General features: G+C 45.4%; 2 protein-coding genes across 4 annotated transcripts in view; one reads left to right on the forward strand and one right to left on the reverse strand.

Moving 5' to 3' along the window:
• Positions 1 to 7,146, forward strand: part of LOC309382722 (uncharacterized protein) — a 29,474-nt gene extending 22,328 nt beyond the window's left edge. Inside the window, exons 6-7 of the mRNA XM_081934511.1 lie at positions 3,243 to 3,298; positions 6,404 to 7,146. Coding sequence (XP_081790637.1) covers positions 3,243 to 3,298; positions 6,404 to 6,532 — 185 coding nt within the window. The 3' untranslated portion in view covers positions 6,533 to 7,146. The remainder of the gene's footprint in view (positions 1 to 3,242; positions 3,299 to 6,403) is intronic.
• Positions 7,147 to 7,268: 122 nt separating this feature from the next.
• Positions 7,269 to 22,981, reverse strand: LOC309396287 (uncharacterized protein). 3 transcript variants are annotated; one of them, XR_014176082.1, is made up of 10 exons: positions 22,459 to 22,981; positions 21,670 to 21,981; positions 18,803 to 19,087; positions 16,566 to 16,779; positions 14,595 to 14,618; positions 13,781 to 13,809; positions 12,245 to 12,309; positions 10,444 to 10,879; positions 8,408 to 9,202; positions 7,269 to 8,327 (listed from the first exon to the last, which is right to left on the reverse strand). XR_014176082.1 is itself a non-coding variant. In XM_081961319.1 (8 exons), exons 1-8 carry the CDS (start codon positions 22,586 to 22,588, stop codon positions 10,778 to 10,780), a joined length of 1,161 nt encoding a protein of 386 aa, XP_081817445.1. In that variant the 5' UTR covers positions 22,589 to 22,981; the 3' UTR covers positions 10,245 to 10,777. The 3 variants fall into 3 exon arrangements, 2 of the variants coding, with proteins under 2 accessions (XP_081817445.1, XP_081817446.1); XM_081961319.1 differs by lacking the exons at positions 7,269 to 8,327; positions 8,408 to 9,202 and having other exon boundaries at positions 10,245 to 10,879; XM_081961320.1 differs by lacking the exons at positions 7,269 to 8,327; positions 8,408 to 9,202; positions 13,781 to 13,809; positions 14,595 to 14,618 and having other exon boundaries at positions 10,812 to 10,879.
• Positions 22,982 to 23,374: the final 393 nt, after the last annotated feature.

A 23,374-nucleotide genomic window follows, 5' to 3' on the forward strand; every position in this document is an offset into this window, starting at 1 on the left:
ATGAGTGATCTGGGAATAGGGGATCCTACCATTATTCCCCTGTCATGGTCGGATCACTCACTTCTCCGGCTGGACTTCCCTGGTGCTACCCCCCGCCGCGAGGAGGCGGAACTGGAAGGTATTAGATGGTTCCGCCCCAAGCGCCTGATGGAACCAGATAGGTTCCAGACGGAGCTTGGGTCACCTCCTGTGGACCTGACCCGCCCCCGAGTGGAGGACCTGGTAGACGCATGGAATAGTGCGACTACCGGGGCCCTAGACCGGGTGGCGCCTTTGCGGCCTCTCCTGCGGCGACGAACCACCCTGGCCCCTTGGTTTACCGAGGAGCTAAGGGTGATGAAACGCCACAAGAGACGCCTAGAGAGTCGTTGGAGATCCTCCCGTTCCGAATTTGACCGAGCACAGGCACGAGCCTATTTGAGGACGTACCTCGTGGCATTAAGAGAGGCCAAACGTCAACATTGCGCCGCTCTTATTGCGTCTGCAGATAACCGCCCTGCCGCCCTGTTTCGGGTGACTCGCTCCCTCTTGTTTGAGAGACCGCGGGAAGCCCCTTTACAGGGCAGAGCAGAGGAGTTTGGGAAATATCTACAGGACAAAGTCGCTCAAATCCGGATGGGATGGGCCCCTTTCAGTAGTTCAGTAGAGACGCCCGTGGCGAGTCTTGAGGGACCGCTTTGGGAGGAGTTTGACTCGGTTGCCATCGAGGATTTGGACAGGTTGCGTGGACGTCTGCGACCCACCACATGTTTATTGGACCCGTGTCCCTCCTGGCTTGTACTGGCATCCTGGGAGGTTACGCGCGACTGGCTCCTGGGCCTAGTGAATGCCTCGTTGGGTGAGGGGTCTCTACCGGCCGCCTTGAAAGAGGCGGTGGTGAGGCCTCTGCTCAAGAAGCCTTCCCTGGACCCAACGGACCTAGTCAATTATCGTCCAGTCTCCAACCTTCCTTTCTTAGCGAAGGTTGTAGAGAGTGTGGTGGTACAGCAGTTCCCACGTCACCTGGAGGAAAATGATTATCTAGACCCGCGCCAGTCCGGCTTCCGACCCGGGCACAGCACCGAGACGGCCTTGGTCGCATTGGTTGATGATCTCTGGAGGGCCAGAGATAGGGGTTGTTCCTCTATCCTGGTCCTATTAGATCTCTCGGCGGCGTTCGATACCATCGACCATGGTATCCTGTTGCACCGGCTAGAGGGGTTGGGAGTCAGGGGCACCGTTTTACGGTGGTTTGGCTCCTACCTCTCTGACCGGACGCAACGTGTGTTGGCAGGGGAGCAGAGATCGACCCGGAGGCCACTCACATGTGGAGTGCCACAGGGATCGGTGCTCTCGCCTCTCCTGTTCAACACATACATGAAACCGCTGGGCGAGATCATCCGTGGTTTTGGGGTGGGATATCATCTGTATGCTGATGATACTCAGCTATACATTTCCACCCCGAACCACCCCAATGAGGCCGTCGAAATGATGTCCCGGTGTTTGGAGGCCGTACGGGTCTGGATGGATGGCAACCGACTAAAACTCAACCCTTCCAAGACAGAGTGGCTGTGGCTTCCGGCCTCCCGGTTCAACCAGGTGCTTCCATCTCTGGCCATCGGGGGCGTGCAACTAGCCCCCATGGAACAGGTGCGCAATTTGGGCGTCCTCCTAGATGCCCGGCTGTCCATGGATGACCATGTAACAGCCGTGGCAAGGGGGGCGTTCCATCAGGTCCGCCTGATGCGCCAATTGCGCCCCTTATTGGACCGGGATGCCCTACGCACAGTCACCCATGCGCTAGTGACGTCTCGCCTGGACTACTGCAATGCTCTCTACATGGGGCTTCCCTTGAGATGCACTCGGAGACTACAGTTGGTCCAGAACGCGGCCGCGCGGGTGATTATGGGGAGGACTAGATACTCCCCTGTAACACCTCTCCTGCGCGAGCTGCACTGGCTTCCTGTGGTCTACCGAGTGCGTTTCAAGGTTTTGATTATGATCTTTAAAGCGCTTCATGGCACAGGGCCTAGTTACATGCAGGATCGCATCCTGCCCCACACATCCCTACGACCAATTCGCTCACACAGAGAGGGACTTCTCCGGGTGCCGTCCGCCAAACAATGTCGGGGGGCGACACCCAGGAGCAGAGCCTTCTCTGTGATGGGCCCAGCCCTGTGGAATGACCTCCCCCGTGACATCAGGATTACTTTTTAAGATTAGAATTATTTATTTCTTAGCACAGTCTATTTCCTCCTCCAATGTATCTTAAATGCAGTTTAAACGTATTTAATTATTGTGAATGTTTTTATTATTGACTGTACACCGCCCCGAGTCCCTTTTTGGGAGAGGGGCGGTCTAAAAATCTAAGAAATAAATAAAATAAATAAACTTCCGATCTCCGCTCCTTCCGTGTACAGCTGAAGACCCACCTCTTTCAATTATCTGGCCTGGCTCAACCGTAATTTTTCTCACTCCTCCTGACTGTCTTTTTAAATTTTAAATTTTAATTGTACATTGGGTTTTTTACAATTGGGGTATTTTAATGGTGATTTTTAACTGTCTAAATGTTGTAATTGGTTACCTCCTCCGTGCATGTGTGTCTTTGTATTTTTGTATGTTTATGTGTTTGTACACATGTTTCTATGTTCTATATGCCCATTGTACGCCGCCCCGAGTCCTGCCTGGAAAGGGAGCGGCTAATAAATTCAAATTTATTATTTATTATTATTAAAATAGTTATTGACCAGATCCAGGGATGGGCTGCTACAGGTTCGTCCTGTTTCGGGAGAACCTGTAGCTAACATTATGGCCGGTTCAGAGAATCTCCAAATGCCCCCTGCCCCACCCCTCCCACCTCGCTCCTCCCAGGATTCTCCACGTGGCGCATTTTGGATGCGAGATAAGTGCAAGGCCCACACGGAGGCTCGGGGAAGGGGGAAAACAGGCCTCTCAGAAGTTCTAGAAGACCAGAAATGAGCCCATTTCCAGCCTCTGGAGGGCCTCTGGAGCCTGGGGGAAGCAGTTTTCACCCTCCCAGAGTCTTGAGGAAAGCCTCCGGAGCCTGGGGAAGGAGAAAACACTCCCCCCACCACCCGTAGTGCAGGAGGCCGACTAGGTCACACCCATTATGGCCACGCCCACCCAGCAACCGGGCAGAGAATCCGTTTTTGAAATTTTTGAAGCCCACCCTTGACCAGATCTGTAACAAGTCAGTTGCTATATATTGTTCTATTGAAATTGCTAATATCTTTCAATCTTAGGTCTGGAAAAAACCCTAGAAAACCAAGGGAAAGATAAAGACATAGACATGAATGAGGTAACCTCTGTGCTACTGCTACTGTTTCTGATTGTTAGATTAATTATTGACTAGATTAATATATGCCATTTTTAATACCAGAAAGAGTGGCATTGCAGATGGTGACGAAGCGACCTGTTTCTCAAGTGCAAGCAGTTATAAATTTAAAACATACAGTATATTTGGGTATTAGGCCAGTTCCTTCAGAGAGTAGTGGGGGTTTATATGCATTGCCCCCTTCAACTCTTTGTCTCCCATGCATAAAGTGGCTGCAAATAAAGCCAGTTTAAGAAATGGCTTTTGGGATTCCAATCTTTCCTTTGCTCTGGCAACAATACTTTGGCACCTGAAGAGGAAGATGAAAAGATTCCCCCTTTCGTTTCACCTCACCCATTTCTGTCCTGCTAAAACATATAAAGAACAGTTGCTGGAATTGGGTATTTGCACTTTGATGAAAAGGAGGACTAGGGGTGACATGATGGCAGTGTTCCAATATTTGAAGGGGGGCGCCACAAAGAAGAGGGAGCCAAGCTATTCTCCAAAGCACCTGAGGGCAGGACAAGAAGCAATGGAGGGAAACTAATCAAGGAGAGAAGCAACTTAGCACTGAGGAGAAATTTCCTGGCAGATAGAACAATTAATCCGTGGAACAGCTTGCCTCCAGAAGTTGTAATTGCTCCAACACTGGAAGTCTTTAAGAAGATGTTGGATAACCAGTTTCCTGCCTAAGCAAGGGGTTGGACTAGAAGACCTCCAAGGTCCCTTCCAACTCTGTTATTCTATTCTATTCAGGCTCATTCCTTGAAGGCAGTTTTAGACCTGCACCTATGCAGATTTAAATGCTTCCAAGTAAGGTCCCTCAAGACTTTGGAAGTAGAGATCTACTACAGGTAGCCCCTGAGTTACAACCACAACTGAGCCCAAAATTTCCCTTGCTAAATGAAACATTTGTTACGTGCGTTTCGCCCCATTTTACTAATCTTTCTTGCCGAGGTTGTTAAGTGAATCACTGCAGTTGTTAAGTGAGTAACGAGGTTGCAAAAGGTGATCACGTGACCCTGGGACACCGCAACCATCATAAATATGTGTCAGTTGCCAAGTGTCTCAGTTTTGATCACGTGATCATAGGGATGATGCAACGGTTGTATGTGTGAGAAATGGTCATAAGTCATTTTTTGCAGTGCCGTTGTAACTTGGAATGGTCACTAAAGAACTGCTGTAAGTCAAGGACCACCTGAAGTGGTAAGCAGTGAGTACTAATCGGTGAATGCCTCTGTGTGTGTTGCATAAGGGCCTGTGTTGTTGTGTTGCTGGTATTGGCTCTCTTGTGTTTTGGAGCCCAATGTCTTCAGTATACAGGTAGCAATAGCACTTAAACTTATATACCGCTTTACAGTGCTTTACAGCCCGCACTAAGCGGTTTACAGAGTCAGCATATTTGCCCCCAAGAATCTGGGTCCTCATTTTACCCACCTCGGAAGGATGGAAGGCTGAGTTAAACTTGAGCTGGTCAGGATCGAACTGGTAGCAGTGGGCAGAATTAGCCTTCAATGCTGCATTCTAACCACTGTGCCACCACGGCTCATCAAGGTAGTCCTTGACTTACGACCGTCTGTTTAGTCACCATTCAAAGATAAATGGCACTGGAAAAAATGACTTATGACTATTTTTCACATGACTGTCACAGCATCCCCATGATCACATGATCAAAATTTGAGTACTTGTCACCTGGCATGTATTTATGGCAGTTGCGGTGTCCCAAAGTCACATTTAACCTTCCCAGGTGGCTGCTGATGGGCAAAGTCAATGGGGGAAAACCAGATTTGCTTAACAACCACATGGTTCACTTAACTGCAGTGATTCATGTAACACCTGGCTCCTTTGTGGTGATAAGTCAAGGACTACTTGTACTTAAAAGAGCCTGCGACAGACATTAGGGATGTTCCTTTGCTGCCCCCTGGTGGTCTTCTGGATATTCTGCATCCCATGAGAAAAGTTCATCTTCCTTCCTAGGTCCTTACCACTTCCTATAGAGCAGGGATGTCAAACTCGTGGCCCGTGGGCCAGATGCGTCACATACTGGCCATGCCCAAGTTCAGTTTAGCAAAGGGGGGGAGGTCACGATATGTCATGTGATGAGTTCGACAGTTCTGCTATAGAGGGATGATTGAGAGCATCCTGTCCTGTTGCCTGACAGTCTGGTTTGGAAGCATTATTTTTTTCAGAGAGGAAGGTGGTGCAGAGAGTGGTGAGGACAGCAGAAAAGATCATTGGTAGTTCCCTTCCTTCTATCCGGGACATAGCACACAAGTGATGCTTGAGCAGGGTCCAGAGGATTGTCTGGGACACTAGACATCCTCTTTATGACCTGTTTTCCTTTTGGAAGGAGTTTTCGTGGTATCCGAAGCAGAACATCAAGATTCAGTCAGTTTTATTCCATTCATTGTTCTCCCCGACAGGAAATTTCTCCTTATTTGTAAATTGTTCTCTCTCCGTAGTTTCCATCCATTGCTTCTTGTCTTGCCTTCAGGTTCCTTGGAGAATAGGTTGACCCCAGGGGTGGGTTCTAGCAGTCTTTACTGCCGGTTCGCTTGTGCGATAAAAATTGCCTCTGCGCATGCGCAGAAGCAAAAAACAAGCTGGTGGCACCTACAGGAGAACCAGTACAGGGGCGTGGCAGGCCTGGGTCGCTGCTGGTTCCAGTGGCCCAGGCCACCAAACCACTACCAGTTCGAACTGGTCTGAAATGGTAGGAACCCACCACTGGTTGATCCCCTCTTCTTTGGGGGAGCCCCTGATTTGCACGTCGCTATCCTAAGATCTGAGTTCTCCAGTGAGAAAACATCAAAATAACTCTTTAACTAATCTTGGAAGAATTGGAAGGAAACTTGTAGGTTATCTAGTCCAACCCCGACACACACACCCCGCTGCCCAAGCTGGAGACCCTACACCATTTCTGACTGATAGCAATCCAGTCTCTTCTTGAAAGCTTTGACTATACAGTGTGGTCATTAACCTGAGTTAAAATTCAGTAACTTGGATGGTGGTTGAAAAAGTTTGCTATATATTGACCGCAGGGGCCTTGGTCTTTTGATCTCTCTTTCTCCCCCTTCTGTTTTTTTTTAGGGAGCAGAAGGAATCCAATACTCAGTGCTACAGCTCAAGGAGCCAGAGAAATGCCAGAGTCAGAAAAAGGAGGAGACGCCTGCTGTCATCTATGCAGAAATGCCCACAAGCAATTGTTCGAAGAGCTGATATGACCCAAAGGCTGATATACGATCCTTCGGTGCAACGTTTGTCAACCACGGAAGCTTGAAGATGGTTGGACCTCAATTCCCAAAACTTATACAATTCTTTGGTGTAGTGTGTCTCAACCGTGGCTGCTTGAAGATGGGTGGACTTCAACTCCCAGAATTCACACAATCCTTTAGAGCAGGGATGTTACTAGCAATAGCACATAGACTTATATACCGCTTCACAGTGCTTTTACAGCTGGTGACCCCAAATTTAAAGGAATGTCATCTTCAGGATCTCTCTGCTAAACCTTTTCAGTGATGGTCTCCACCTCTGGGACAACTTACCTTCAAAATTTGTCCACCCCTCCCTGTAGCAATAGCACTTAGACTTATATACCGCTCCATAGCACTTGAACAGCCCTCTCTAAGCAGTTTACAGAGTCAGCGTCTCGCTCCCAACAATCTGGGTCCTCATTTGACCCACCTCGGAAGGATGGAAGGCTGAGTCAACCTTGAGCCTGGTGGGATTCGAACTGCTGAACTGCAGCTATCAGTCAGCCGAAGTATCCTGCAGTACTGCACTCTAACCACTGTGCCACCTAAACTCGATTTCATTGAGGGCTGCATCAGGGTTGTTTTTGACCTTGGGGGGGGGGGGGCGTGGGTACAGCATGGCTGGGGAGGGGCACGTGGGCAGCTCGACATTACTCATATTGGGGGCACCTGTGGTGGCCAAGTGCAAAGGCAGGATTTCTCTCTTCTAATCTTTCCTCCTTTTTCTTTTTCTTTCCTCTTTCCCTTTCTCCTTCCCTGTCCCTTTTTCGATGCTGAAATGCAAAAGGGGAAACATTTCTCATTTTGTTTTCTTTTTAGTTTGTTTTGCTAGACTTCTGCCAGCAAAAATGAAGCTTTCTGGGGGGGGGGGGAAGCTGTGTTTGGGCCTCCGAGGCTCCGTTTTTGGCTGTGATGGGCTCCTGCAGCTCGCTGGCAGAGGCACCATGGGCCAGTCCTTCACTGTTTCCAGGGGAGCCCCGCAGGCCAGATCTAAACACCCACAGGCCTGATGCAGCCTGCGGGCCTTGAGTTTGACACCTCTACTTAAGAGCAATGTTTCCCAGCCTCATTGAGGGGCTGGAGAATTCTGGGTGTTGAAGTCCACCTATCTTCAAGCTGCCAAAGTTGAGAAACGCTGCTCTAGTGAGCCTAAGGGTCCTGCAGAAGTTTTCATTGCTAAGGTTGGCAAGAAACTCGATTCTACAGTGATCAACCAAACCAACCTGTGGATTGGATTACAAGTAGTCCTCGACTTATAACCACAATTGAGCTCAACATTTCTGTTGTTAAGTGAGACGTTTGCTCATGAGTTTTGCCCTATTTTACGACCTTTCTTGCCACAGCTGTAAAGTAAATCACTGCTGTTACTAAGTTAGTAACCTGGTTGTAAAGCGAATCTGGCTTCCCCGTGGACTTCGCTTGTCAGAAGGTTGCAAAAAAATAAAAAAGATCACATGACCTTAGGACACAGCAACGGTCTTAAGTATGAGTCAGTTGGCGAGCATTTTAATTTTGATCACAGGATCCTGACGATGTGGCAAAGTTCATGAGTGTGAAAAATGGTTGTAAGTTGTGTTAAAAGTGGGGCTCGAATGAAGAGGAAGGACTCAGCATAGTGACTACAGCTCTTTATTGCAGGCTTAGTACATCCTGCATGCCTGCTGTCAGACAGCTCCCTCTCTTAAAGGGAGCTGTCTGTCAGCCCAACCACTCAGCTTGCTCTATTTTCCCACCAGTAGCAAGAGCCAATGAATTTAAACCTTCTTGCTTGGCAAGCGAACGGGAGTGAAGCCTACGTCCCAGGATTCACTCCCTATTAACATATCTAACAAGTTTAAACCTTCTTGCTTGGCAAGCGAACCGGAGTGAAGCCTACGTCCCAGGATTCACTCCCTATTAACCTATCTAACAAGTTGCTTTTTTCAGTGCCTGTTGTGGCCCGTCAGCTGCCAGCAGAGCTATCAGCAGAGTCAGATGAGGAGGTGGGGGGAGCGGGAGCCTGGGCCAGCTTCAGAGCCTTTGAAAGGCTCTGATGAGGAAGCAGAATGTGAGACAGAGGTAGAGCCGTAGCCTTCCGTCCTCCCCCAGGTGGAGAGACAGCTGTCTTTGGGGCCTGAGCTGAGTGAGGGGGAGGAACAGATCGGGCCCATCCCAGATGCATGTATGTGCAGAGAGGAAAGGAGAGGAGAGCAAAGGAAAACAATAAGCCGGCTCTCAGGGAAAATAAGTTGTAGATGCTAGCCAGCCTCTCCCTGGCTGGGAAATAAATAGTAGGGGGTTGGAAGTGGCCAGTTGTCACATATAAACGTTCACTTCTAGGATACAGGAAGCAATTCGGATTTTTTGGCCAGGTCTGTTGGAACTAATTACGTTTGATTTTTTATTTTTTTATCCTCATGAAATAAAAGACTGTTCCTACCCTGTTTGAAAAGAGGTTTGTTTGTACTCATGAGTAAGCGGCTTACCATTACTTGCTAAGGCTGGGTCAAAACAGTGCCATTGTAACTTTGAATGGCCACTAAATGAAGTAGTGTAAAGTTGAGGACTATCTGTACAAGCAGGATGACATTATACCAGTAAACCTCATTGAGATGAGAGAAAGCAGACGATCAACAGTGGAGGCAGAGAAGATCACCTGTAGGAATGTAAAATGCAAAATGTATTTTTGGTCGCATTTATAATATTTTTGTTTTGCACAGTTTTTTCTTCTATGTCTAAATAAATGTTAGTGGATCTGTCACTCAAGTAGTCACAGTTTACTCAAGAGTCATTTTGTTCTGGTCAACTTATCGTCTAGGGATAACATTGAGGATTGCACTCTCCATTTACAATATTATTGTTGTGGCCTGCCAGTGGCCAGTGGATCTGGCAGCAGATTCGGACAGTGAGGAGGTTGGGGAGGAACATGGGCCAGTCCTGGAGTCTGGGGAAGGCTCTGATGAGGGCTCTATGTCAGAGGCAGAGAGGGGGCCAGGGCCATCTGACAGTTATCAGCTGCCTTTGGAGTCAGACATCAATGAGGCAGATGAATAGCTGGAGCCTATTCCCAGTGTGCGCATGCACAGAGCTGCCAGGAGAAGGGAACAGTTAAGGAACAATGGTCGACTCGGGAGTAAAGCCACAGGTGGACAGTGAATGGCCCCTCCCATAGGGAATAAAGAGAAGTGAAATGGGAGTTTGCAGGAGACAATTAGTTCAGTTCATGAGGGTGAAGATCTCTTCCTGACTTCTTGCCAAGTATTGTCTGCTACAGAGTGGCGTTTGGAAGATATCGACCTGGCAGCTCTCCAAGCCTGATAAAGGTCTGTAGTTGTGAAATCTCTTGAAAGACTGTTGGCCGGGACTTATTTATTTATTTATTATTTATTTTATTAAATTTATAGACCACCCCCTCTCCCCAAAGGGACTCAGGGCGGTGTACTTTGCTGGCGAGGAATTCACTTTAAACGAAATAAAAGGGGTTTTTATTGGGATGAGGACTCAGCTTCATGCTTTTGGGAAGCTTAGGTCAGGACAATTACCTTGCTGTTAGGAGACAAACTTTCCTTTGTGTTTCTGGTGCATATCAACAACATATACAGGAAGGAAAGAAAGACCTCTGGAATCCACGGCTGGTGCAGAATATTTATTACATTTATAACATCATGTTAAGAAATGACTTCTGTTTTTCTACCGCAACCATAAATTTACATTAAATTTACAAGGAGTTTTAAAAAAAGGACAGGGCCTCCAAGTACATTTCAATCTGTGTGGTTGTAGGAAAGTAGTAATAGCAATAGCACATATGTACCGCTTCACAGTGCTTCATAGCCCTCTCTAAGCGGTTTACAGAGTCAGCCTATTTCCCCCAACCATCCGGGTCCTCATTTTACCCACCTTGGAAAGATGGAAGGCTGAGTCAACCTTGAGCCTGGTGAGATTTGAACTGCTGAATTGCAGTCAGCTGGCAAACAGCAGAAATAGCCTGCAGTACTGCACTCTAACCACTGTGCCGCCACGGCTCAACTATGACTTATCCCACCCTTCTGAAAGGAAACATGTCGTCAAGGAAAACTCTCATTCAGTATTCGGCGCTGGGAAGACTTGCTTGGTCCTGTGCCTGATGGGCTCCATACCATGCTGTTAGAAGCAGAGTCCAGGTGAAGCTTAACAGGTAACACCGTCAGGTAAAAGGTGCAATCTTCAAGTGCATTTGGAAGGGATGAAACAATCAAACAATCACAGCATATACTGTGGCATTGTCTGGGGTCTGAACAGGGGGAGATTTTCCTTGGAGATGTTGCAGCTGAGCATAATAAAGGGAAGCAGATCTCTGGAAAGGAAAGCAGCATTAGATAAATGGTTAGAATATTAATACTAGCACTGATGATATTGCCCAGTGGGGTAATGAAATGTCTGCGAGAAATCAACCAAACTCAGAAACCACCAAAGTGCCCCACCATTCAACTCCAGGCTACAAATATTATCTTTTATTGGTTAGAATCGGGCGGGATTCAGCCGGTTTGGACCCGTTCGGACGAACAGCATGCTAATTTTACATCTAGTTGGACGAACCAGTAGTTGCAAGGACTGCCTGGCCCTACACATCCCTCCCCTCCTCTCCCAGGAGTCTCCACCTGGCCCGTTTTGGATGCCAGGTAAGTGCAGGGCCCACACGGAACTTCTGGGAGGGCAAAAAATAGAAGTTCCAAAATGCCTGGAAACAGGCCCATTTCCAGCCTCCAAGAGCCTCCACAGTCCTGGGAGGCTGTTTTCACCAGAGAGCCTTCACAGTCCTGGGAGGCTGTTTTCACCAGAGAGCCTTCACAGTCCTGGGAGGCTGTTTTCACCCGCCCTCCAGAGCCCGGGAAGGGCGAAAAATGGGTCTTCTGGAAGTTCCAGAAGCCCGTAAATGGGCCCGTTTCCAGCCTCTTGGAGGCTCAAGGAAAGCCACCGGAGCCTGGGGAGAGTGAAAACGCCTCCCCCGGCCTTGGTGCAGGAGACTGAGTAGGCCATTCTCACTGTTAGGGATGTAACCCTAGGCTTGGCTTGGCAATGTATATAAGCTATGATTACTTTACTGTTAATTTAAATGCTTAAGAGATGTGATTGGTTTGTTACATCAAGCAGCCATAAGAGGGAGCCAGAGTGGCTGTTAGCTCTCTGTTTTGTTAGAAGCTGATCGGTGTATACTGAGGTATTGTGGTTTGCTACTGTTTAGCTATACTTTGTGTGTTAGACTGACTATTTTGATAACTGAATTACTGAACCGTGTATGACTTAGACTGTTAACCGGACTCTGAATATCTCTATATTTCTACATAGTAAATTACTATATTTTTATACTATTCAGTGTCTCTGTATGCTGGTTTGTGCGTTTTCTTCCATACCACTCTCATTACGCTTCTCTGCATACTCGCTATCCTAATGGGAAGCTAATTACTTAACATTCACCATGGCCATGCTCATCCAGCAACCAGGCAGAGAACCGGTTGCTAAAATTTTTGAATCCCACCACTGGTTAGAATACCGAACAAACCTATTAGACTGCAGCCCTCGGATGTAACTCAAGGAGTAACTCTACTGAAACGTTAATATTTGTGATGAGTGCAATTATGGAAATATGGCATAACACCTTGAACTACCCAAGTTTATTCTAACCATAGTGTGCTCCCAGGAACATCCAGCTGATAGTTACCTCATCCAGACTCTCTTGTTTGCCTATTTTCTCCTTTCTAATCGGATTTCTCGCGGAAGGAAAATCTTGAGGTGGTGGAGTCCCAATGAGCAAGATAAGAAAAAAGAAAGAAAGAAATGGACACAGTGAAAGGAGAATAAAATAAAGGGAAAGATGGAAGTACAGATTTGGTCTAGAAAATGTCCAAGGTCTCTACAGGTAGTCCTCGACGTATGACCACAATTGAGCCCAAAATTTATGTTGCTAGGTTTTGCCCCATTTTATAACTTTTCTTGCCACATTGGTTGAGTGAATCACTGCAGTTCTTAAGTAAGTAGCACGGTTGTTAAGTGAATCTGACTTCCCCATTGACTTTGCTCATCGGAAGGTCACAGAAAGGAATCACAAGACATGCGACCATCATAAATATGAGTCAGTTGTCAAGCATCCGAATGTCAATCACAGGACCATGGGGACGCTTCAACGGGCATAAGTGTGAAAAACGGCCATAAGTCATTTTTTTCTAGTGCCATTGTAACTTCGGACGGTCAGTAAGTGAACGGCTGTAAGTTGAGGACTACCTGTATTAGCTGGCAGCCCTGGAGATGCAATACAATAATACAATATAATAGCAGAGTTGGAAGGGACCTTGGAGGTCTTCTAGTCCAACCCCCTGCCTAGGCAGGAAACCCTACACCGTTCCAGACAAATGGCTATCCAACATCTTCTTAAAGACTTCCAGAGTTGGGGCATTGACAACTTCTGGAGGCAACTTCTGTTCCACTGATTAATTGTTCTAACTGTCAGGAAGTTACTCCTCAGTTCTAAGTTGCTTCTCTCCTTGATTAGTTTCCACCCATTGCTTCGTGTTCTGCCTTCAGGTACTTTGGAAAATAGTTTGACTCCCTCTTCTTTGTGGCAACCCCTGAGATATTGGAACAATGCTATCATGTCTCCCCTAGTCCTTCTTTTCATTAAACTAGACATACCCAGTTCCTGCAACCGTTTGTTTTAGTCTCCAATCCCCTAATCATCTTTGTTGCTCTTCTCTGAACTATTTCTAGAGTCTCCACATCTTTTTTACATCGTGGCGACCAAAACTGACTGCAGTATTCCAACTGTGGCCTTACCAAGGCATTATAAAGTGGTATTAACACTTCACGTGGTCTTGATTCTATCCCTCTGTTTATGCAGCCTAGAACTGTGTTGGCTTTTTTGGCAGCTGCTGCACACTGCTGGCTCATATTTAAATGTTTGTCCACTAGGACTCCAAGATCCCAGGAGCCAGGAAAAAAACGGCTCTAATAAATCTATGCTTTGAGGAATATGCCTACCTGGGAGTTTTGATTTTGTCGAGGGAACCCTGACATTAACTCGACTCCAACTCAGTCATTGCTCTATGACTGTAGGAAGGAGCAACAGAAATAGTTCAGTGTCATTTTGAAAAAGATTCAAAACGTTCCATTTAATAACGAAAATATTCTGCAAGGAGAGGGATTGTCCAGAAATATTGCTTAAAAAGAACCAGTGAGAAAGACTTCTCCATTCACTCCTTACCTGTAGGCTCCGTTCTTTCACCAGTAGCCCTAGAAAGAATTTTTTTAAAAAAAAATTAGAGTGGCACTATATGATAATCAATATGGCAAGACCAGCTAAAATAGCATCCTCTTCCTGATTAAACTCCTTTCTGAATAAGCAGACTTGGCAACATTTCCTACATACTGAGAGTAGTAGATTTAAACTTTAGTTTTAGGGCCGTGTTGTAGGTCAATGGCATGTTCAATTCTGTGCTTACAATTGTATCGTAGATGGGACCAGGGGTGGGCTTCAAAAAATATAGCAAGGCGTTCTCTGCCCGGTTACTAGGTGGGCGTGGCCATGGTAGGTGTGGTCTAGTCAGGCTCCTGCACCACGGCGGGGGGGGGGCGTTTTTGCCCTCCCCGTGCTCCAGAGGTTTTCCTTGAGCCTCCGGGAAGGCGAAAATGGCCTCCACAGGCTCCAGGCCCTCATTTCCAGACTTCCTGAACTTCCAGTAGGCACATTTTTCACCTTCCCCAAGCCTCCACGCACTCCCTGCACTGCATCCAAAACGGGCCACATGGGGACTCCTGGGAGGGGCAGGGTGGGCAGGGCCAGCCAGCAGTGGGATTTGGGGGTTTTCCAAACTGCACAGAATCTTAGCTAGAGGTTGTCCTGAACTTCTCCAGCAGCCGAACCCTGGATGGGACCTCATACATTTATTCGGTGAGCGGCGCACGCACTCACCGAAACTGGTTGCATCCCACCACTGCCTGAAATATCCCTCCCTCCCCCCCCATGACATGAAGGTTATTTCATGATGAGTCAAGCACAATGTCTTCGTTCAACTCACCTTGGAGTGTTGTTCTGAGGACACCTGGAGGAAAGTGAGAGTAGAAATACAAGCAATGAAATCATTCCTAAAAACAAGGTATGTTTCCAACGCCCATTAATTGCAGCCAGTAATAAGGAGCATATCACGTGATGGTATATTGGGAGTACGCTTTTTAGGGATGTCCCTCTAATAGCTTTTGGAGTTAACCCTCCCCATGGTTGGCTCTTACTAGAAGAGGTATGAGTTTCTAAATTTAACAAGCTTTTTAATGATTAATGATTTCATTTTAATGACCAGCGGCAATTTGGCTTAGCAGCAAATGGGAGACAAATGAAATTACGGATAATCCTCAATGTTCAACAACTGGGGTCCAAATCTGTGTTGCTTAAGCAAGACTGTTGATGAGGGAGTAATAGCTGATTTTCTGCTATGCATTTAAGTGAAACACTACCATTGTTATGTAAATCACATGGTCGTTAAAGCGAATCCAGCTTCCCCTGTTGACTTTTCTTGTCAGAAGCTGGCTGGGAAGGTGGAAAATGGTGGTCACATGACACTGCAAATCATTATTAAAACATGTCAACCAAACTTTGATCACAGGACTATGGGGATATTGCAACAGTCATGAATGTGAGGAGGACCAGTTGTAAGTCACTTTTTCAGTGCCATTGTAATTTCAAACAGTCGCTAAATGAAGTGGAGAGGGGAGTAATACCTGGTTGAAAGTCTATGGAGATCCTCAGTCATTCAGGTCATGATTGTCCCAAAGGTGCTTTTTCAAGAGGCAACTGGACTTTCTGGTTTTTCTTTGAAAAATCCACCATCCAGTCAGAGCTGAAGAAGCATCTTGGATGAGAGGGGAAATGTCCTTAAAGAAAAACCAGAAAGTCCAGTTTCCTTTTCAATAAGCACCTTTGAGACATAAGGTAAAGGTAAAATTTAAATACGAGCCAGCAGTGTGCAGCAGCTGCCCAAAAAGCCAACACAGTCCTAGGCTGCATCAACAGAGGGATAGAATCAAGATCACGTGAAGAGTTAATACCACTTTATAATGCCTTGGTAAGGCCACACTTGGAATACTGCATTCAGTTCTGGTTGCCACGATGTAAAAAAGATGTTTAGACTCTAGAAAGAGTGCAGAGAAGAGCAACAAAGATGATTAGGGGACTGGAGGCTAAAGCATACGAGGAACGGTTGCAGGAACTGGGTATGTCTAGTCTGATGAAAAGAAGGACTAGGGGAGACATGATAGCATTGTTCCAATATCTCAGGGGTTGCCACAAAGAAGAGGGAGTCAAACTATTCTACAAAGCCACTGAGGGTAGGACAAGGAGCAATGGGTGGAAACTAATCAAGGAGAGAACAACTTAGAACTGAGGAGAAACTTCCTGACAGTTAGAACAATTAATCAGTGGAACAGAAGTTGCCTCCAGAAGTTGTGAATGCCCCAACACTGGAAGTCTTTAAGAAGATGTTGGATAGCCATTTGTCTGAAATGGTATAGGGTTTCCTGCCTAGGCAGGGGGTTGGACTAGAAGACCTCCAAGGTCCCTTCCAACTCTGCTATTGTATTATTGTAAATGTTCCTCTCACACATGCCTGTTAGTTGCTCCAGACTCTAGGGGGCGGTGCTCATCTCTGTTTCAAAGCCGAAGAGCCAGCACTGTCCAAAGATGTCTCCATAGTCATGTGACTGGCATGGCTAAACATCGAAGAATACCTTCCCACCAAAGGTGGTTCCTATTTTTTCTACTTGCATTTTTACGTGCTTTTGAATTGCTAGGTTGGCCGAAGCTGGGACAAATAACGGGACCTCACTCCATTACGTGGCGCAAGGGATTTGAAACGTCGAACTACCGACCTTTCTGATCGACAAGCTCAGCGTCTTAGCCACTGAGCCACCACGTCCCAACAATATTGAGACATACCTGGGTGAAAACGCATCACTTCGCTCCCATCAATGTTCTTCACAAAAGCATTTTGACCCACCTGTCTGAAAAATCTTTTTTCCAAAAATACAAGGTCACACTCAGGGCAGCTGTGATCAGAGCCAGACCAGCTAACAGCAGCATCCAAATCCAGGTAGCAATTCTATCCACAGCATGGCGTCCCTGTGTAACTTCGGTCCTCTGAATAGTAGTGGGACTTGACCAATCAGATAATGCTGACTGGGTGGGCTGAATAGAATCAATATCTTCAGGAACTGTTGGGACAGCGACAAAGGAGTGAAAAATACAATATCTATCGCCTATGGAGATTCTTAGTCATCCAGGCCACGGGTGCTTTTTTCAGGAGGCAACTGGATTGTCTTGTTGTTGTTTTTCCTTTGGAAGACGTTTCGTTTCTCATCCAAGAAGCTGCTTCAGCTCTGATTGGAATGGAAGGATTTGTACCCCTTGCAGACAGCTAGTCATTTGCATCCTTTTAGCCAATAAGGCCACCTGAAGGTTTATGTGTGTCCTCAGTGTAGTATTCAGCAGGTTCTGACCAGTTCTGGAGAACCGGTAGCGGAAATTTTGAGTAGTTCAGAGAACCGTAAATACCACCTCTGGCTGGCCCCGCCCCCATCTATTCCCTGCCTCCCGAGTCCCAGCTGATCGGGAGGGAATGGGGATTTAGCAGTAACCTTCCCCTGGAGTGGGGAGGGAATGGAGATTTTACAGTATCCCACCAAGCCACGCCCAGAGAACCGGTAGTAAAAAAAATTGAATCCCACCTGAGTAGTACAAATGGGTGTGGAGCCTTCTTGGAACCACTGAAAGGACTGTGTTGTAAAGGATATATTACTTTTCAAGCACTTTCCATCTTCTGACAGGGTTTCCGATTTTAAAGTCTTTTCATTACAGGCAGTCCTCAACTTAACGCACAATTGAGTTCAAACTAAGTAAGACATTTGTTAAGTGAGTTTGACCCCATTTTACTATCTTTTTTTTTTGCCACAGTTGTTAACAAAATTACTTCAGTCATTAACTATCCTGGTTTGTTAAGAGGATCCGGCTTCCCCATTGACCTTGCTTGTTGGAAGGTCGCAAAAGGTGATCACATGATCCCGGGGTATTGCAACCGTCATAAATACGAGTCAGTTGCCAAGCATCTGGATTTGGATCATGTGACAATGGGGTTGCTGCAACGTTTGTAAGTGTGAAAAACCGTCACTTTTTTTTGGTGCCGTTGTAACTTTGAATTTACTACACGAATGTAAGTCAAGGACTACCAGACAGAGAAATGGACAGTGATGGTTCTCCGGAAGGAATCTGAAGGCCTGATTTTGTCTCTCTTCAATATTTGAAGGGGAAATCAAATAGGTTTTCCACCCTTGGCACATCTAGCTCTATCACTGATGGGAAGGAGCCATATCTGCTGAACATTTCCCCTCTTTGTGCAACTCTTTAATGCAGGGGTCTCCAACCTTAGCAACTTTAAGCCTGGAGGACTTCAACTCCCAGAATTCTGGGAGTTGAAGTCCTCCAGGCCTAAAGTTGCCTGTGATGACCCGGGGGCGTGGCGCAAAGGCAACACGGCCAAAGAACTGCTATGAGTCCCTTTATGAACACCAACTGTGCCCCCAACATTCCTTTCAACTCTCCGGCCTGGAGAAAAGCTTTTCCACAAACCTGTAACAGCCTTTGGATGAAAAACCTCCAGTCCAAGCATTGTAAGCAGAAAACTTCCAACTATAAATCCACAACAAGGCAAGGTAAGGTAATAAATCCAGCAGGGCAAGTAAGATAAGGAGTTCCAGAACTGAAGTAGCATGGCAGTAAATCAAACCAGTTGGGAGGATGCCAGGAACTCAGATAAGCAGTTAACACCAGATGAACTCAGAGTTTGTTCCCAACAACTGCACCGCCCATTTGTGTCTCCTTTAAACTCCATCCCCAGGTGTGCCTTGTGGAGGGAATCGGGCCTGTTTCCTCACTTGTAAGCCACGCAACCCACGTTACTCCGTTCTTTCCTGTGTGACCTAGGATGAGGAGGGGTGAGCCTTGGTCTTCATCTGAACTTCATCTCCCGTGTTCTACCTCTCCCCTGCTCTGCCCAGCCTGATTTTGCCCTTCCCCAGTTTCCTCTACAGCCAATAGGAGCCACTCTCCTATTCTCTGTCAGCTGTTCATCTTCCCCCTCGGATTCAAACTCTGATGGGGGCATGACATTACCAAGGTTGGGGACCCCTGCTTTAGGCACGTAAACCACCGTTAAAAGCAAACCGTTTATCCCCAACTTACTTTCATCCATCTCTCCAGTGGGTGAACTTAAACAAATTTCAGAACTCCAATCAGGATTGAAAATAGACTGGCACTCCCAACGTCCCCATATCTTATCCAGGATGGGATGTAATAATACTGAAGAGCCCATATCACTCTTCTCTGCCCAACGGGGGTTGCCCAGTCGCTTGGAGTTCAGAAGCCATCGAAAACTCTCAATATTCCGGTTATTGCAATGCTGGCATGTGAGCTGCAAATGGGAGCTACTGAGCCAGTGGGAGGAGACAAAGATATTGTTGTAGCAGCCTGGAGAAAAAAGAAGGAAATAAGGTAAATGGCAAGATTAAGATTGGATTCTACTTGCCAACAAGCATGAAGACCTTCAGTTCCTCATCAACAGAGTCACTGAAAGATCTGAAAAATACGGCTTGAAGCTTAACACCTCAAAAACCAAGATCATGGTCGTCAGCAAACAGCCCATTAATTTACCACTGATAACTTCGGAAGGAATTGCGCTAGAAAAAGTCGAAAGGATCATACAATACAATACAATACAATACAATACAATACAATACAATACAATACAATACAATACAATACAATAGCAGAGTTGGAAGGGACCTTGGAGGTCTTCTAGTCCAACCCCCTGCCTAGGCAGGAAAACCTATACCGTTCCAGACAAATGGCTATCCAACATCTTCTTAAAGACTTCCAGTGTTGGGGCATTCACAACTTCTGGAGGCATTTTCTGTTCCACTGATTAATTGTTCTAACTGTCACGAAATTTCTCCTCAGTTCTAGGTTGCTTCTCTCCTTGATTAGTTTCCGCCCATTGCTTCTTGTTCTACCCTCAGGTGCCTTGGAGAATAGTTTGACTCCCTCTTCTTTGTGGCAACCCCTGAGATATTGGAACACTGCTATCATGTCTCCCCTAGTCCTTCTTTCTCTTAAGCTAAACATACCCAGTTCCTGCAACCGTTCTTCATATGTTTTAGTCTCCAGTCCCCTAATCATCTTTGTTGCTCTTCTCTGCACTCTTTCTAGAGTCTCCACATCTTTTCTACATCGTGGTGACCAAAACTGAATGCAGTATTCCAAGAGTGGCCTTACCAAGGCATCATAAAGTGGTATTAACGCTTCACGTAATCTTGATTGTATCCCTCTGTTGATACAGCCTAGAACTGTGTTGGCTTTTTTGGCAGCTGCTGCACACTGAAGGCTCATATTTAAATGGTTGTCCACTAGGACTCCAAGATCTCTTTCATCATGTACCTTGATTCTATTTTACATGAAAGCTGGGACCACTGAAGTAAAGGATAGAGACAGCTCGAAAAGCATTCTTCAAAATGAAAAAAGGTCTTCTGCACTCATGACAAAAGCCTAATACTGAAAATCAGGCTTGTCAGATGCTACATCTTTTCTATCCTGCTCTACAGAATGGAAAGTTGGTCTCTTGACAGAAAGCCAGTTGAAAAGACTAGAAGCATTTGAAATGTGGATTTACAGGCGGCTGTTACGTATAAACTGGGTTGACAAAATCAGAAAGGAGGAGGTGATAAGCCACCTGGGAAAGCCAAGGGAAATCATCAAAACCATAAAAAAGTGACAGTTACAATATTTTGGACCTGTGATGCATCACCCAGAAAAATACGGCATCCTTCACTTCATCCTCCAGGGAAAAATTAAAAGCAAACGAGGTTCAGGGAGAAGAAGAACATCATGGCTTCAAAATCTAAGGCACTGGTTTGCGCAAAACTCTTTTGTGGCACTGTTGATAAAAATAGCATCGGCAACGTGATCGCCAATATCTGATAACGGATATGGCAGAAGGAAAAGGAGGAGGAGGAGGGGAGGAGGAGGGGAGGAGGAGGAAGGATTTGAAGGAATCCTAAGGCATGCTAGGATATCAGGAATGCTTTGTCTCCCACAATAATCCCAACATAGAACTAAATCTTCTTTCTGGAGCCAGGGAGCATGTTTGGTATAGTGGGAAGCTCCCCCCTCCCAGAAAATGAAAAGAAAATAGAATAGAATAGAAAATAGAAAATAGAATAGAATAGAAAATATAATAGCATAGAACAGAAAATACAATTGAATAGAATAAAATAGAAACTAGAATAGAAAATAGAATAGAATAAAATAGAAAATCAAATATAATAAAATAGAAACTAGAATACAAAATAGAATAGAATAGAAACTAGAATAGAAAATAGAATAGAATAGAAAATAGAATAGCATAGAATAGAAAATACAATTGAATAGAATAAAAGAAAATCAAATAGAATAAAATAGAAAATAGAATAGAAAGTAGAATAGAATAGAAAATAGAATAGCATAGAATAGAAAATACAATTGAATAGAATAAAATAGAAAATAGAATAGAATAAAATAGAAAATCAAATATAATAAAATAGAAAATAGAATAGAAAATAGAATAGAATAGAAAATAGAATAGAATAGAAAATACAATTGAATAGAATAAAATAGAAAATCAAATAGAATAAAATAGAAAATCAAATAGAATAAAATAGAAAATAGAATAGAAAATAGAATAGAATAGAAAATAGAATAGCATAGAATAGAAAATACAATTGAATAGAATAAAATAGAAACTAGAATAGAAACTAGAATAGAAACTAGAATAGAATAAAATAGAAAATCAAATAGATTAAAATAGAAAATAGAATAGCATAGAATAGAAAATACAATTGAATAGAATAAAATAGAAAATAGAATAGAAAATTGAATAGAATAGAAAATAGAATACAATAGAAAATAGAATAGAATAGAAAATCGAACAGAATAAAATAAAAAAAATAGAATAAAGAATAAGAATAATAGGATAGGATAGGATAGGATAGGATTCTTATGCATTTACTCAGACATACCTGTGGTTACCTGCAGGATGGTGTGAGTTTCCGAACCATTGGATAAGCGACAGATGTAAATCCCTGAATCACTCATAACGAGGTTCTTAAGGATTAGTAATTGTGGAGGCTGGTAGATCAGGCGCTGGTTGAACCGAAGAGGAATCACTTTGTCTCTGGTGGGATTCCACTTTATTTCCACTCTTTCTGTGCTGGTGTTCGCACATTTGGGATTCAGAGGGAGCCAGAGCAAATGTGTTTGATAGCCCACAGCTTCACAAGGAAAGGAGGCCTCCTCCCCAGGTTCATGAGTGAGCTTTCTCACCAAGATGGCTGATGGAGAGAACAAGTAGACGTTAACCACCTCTTCGGCCGAACGCTACTTCCCGTCCTACCTTTTAAAAAACCCCCACTCGCATGGAACCATTTTGATGCTGCTTTTAAGCGGTTTTTGATCAACCGTGTGATACCAGATGTAGTGGTCCACACACTTCCCACCATCCCCAGTTAGCTCAGGGTAATGGGAATTGTAATTTGTCTTGTGGAGAGGATGCTGAGGCACCTTTAGAATTATAATTCTTGCTCCTTTTTTCTTTTTTGAGGCATCCGACTCGCTTGCCCTTTGAGCAAACCGGCTAAACTTTCACCTACAGAAATCTTAAACGTGCACCCACACACAACATTTGTCTTTTCATTTAGACCCGCAAACGAAAGCGGGGGGGGGGGGTCACTAAAAATAAGACAAGTCTTTCACCTCTCCCGATATCTTTACCTCCCAGATCCAAGATGACCCCTTGGTGGCTTTGTTACCTTGCCCTTTCCTCAGGAGAATTATTTCCACCAATACATTCAGGAGACAAAACTTCATCTTTGCACCTCGTTTGGATGTTTGGCAACGCCTTTTACCATCATTCATCCCACTCAAGAAGGAGGGAAGCATTTTTCGAACAAGAGGACAAAATTAATCCTCTGAAAAGGTTATCACATCTCGGTGGCGGTTTGGTTTTCTTCTGTGAGTCAAAGGAGAAACACACAATTGTTTTATCATCTCCAGCCAGCCACAGTGTGGTTTCAGCCTTGTGGGTGGAGAAGGCCAGGCTGTGTCATGGACAGAAAAGTTGTTTTTGTGCAATGGTTGTCTCACTTCAAGGCTGATGGAAACCAAGGGGAGAACCTTGCCAGAAACCCATAACTTACCCATCGCCTTAAAATACGACTGCTATTTCTGAAAGGAACACAAAACAAAGCAAAAACAACAGCAGAAAAAAACAGGCATCAGCTCAGGGAATTAGCACTACTCATTTCATGATTGCTAATTTTAACTACAATGCTTCTTAGAATCATGGAACCATGAAGTTGGAGGCATCTTGGAAGTCTTCTAATCCAGGGGTGTCAAACTCATTTCATTGAGGGCTGCATCAGGGTTGGGTTTGACCTTGGGGGGCCGGGGTGGGTGTGGCCAGGGTGGGCATGGACAATTTGACCATGTGTCGGGGGCACCTGTGATGGCCAAGTGCTAGGCAGGATTTCTCTCAAACCCTCCCTCATTCATTATAATCTTCCTTCCTTCCTTCCTTCCTTCCTTCCTTCCTTCCTTCCTTCCTTCCTTCCTTCCTTCCTTCCTTCCTTCCCTCCCTCCCTCCCTCCCTCCCTCCCCCCCCCTCCCTCCCTCCCTCCCTCCTTCCTTCCTTCCTTCCTTCCTTCCTTCCTTCCTTCCTTCCTTCCT

The sequence above is a fragment of the Natrix helvetica genome (assembly GCF_964273705.1).
Source record: "Natrix helvetica genome assembly, chromosome: 1".
NCBI classification, from domain to species: Eukaryota; Metazoa; Chordata; class Lepidosauria; order Squamata; family Natricidae; genus Natrix; species Natrix helvetica.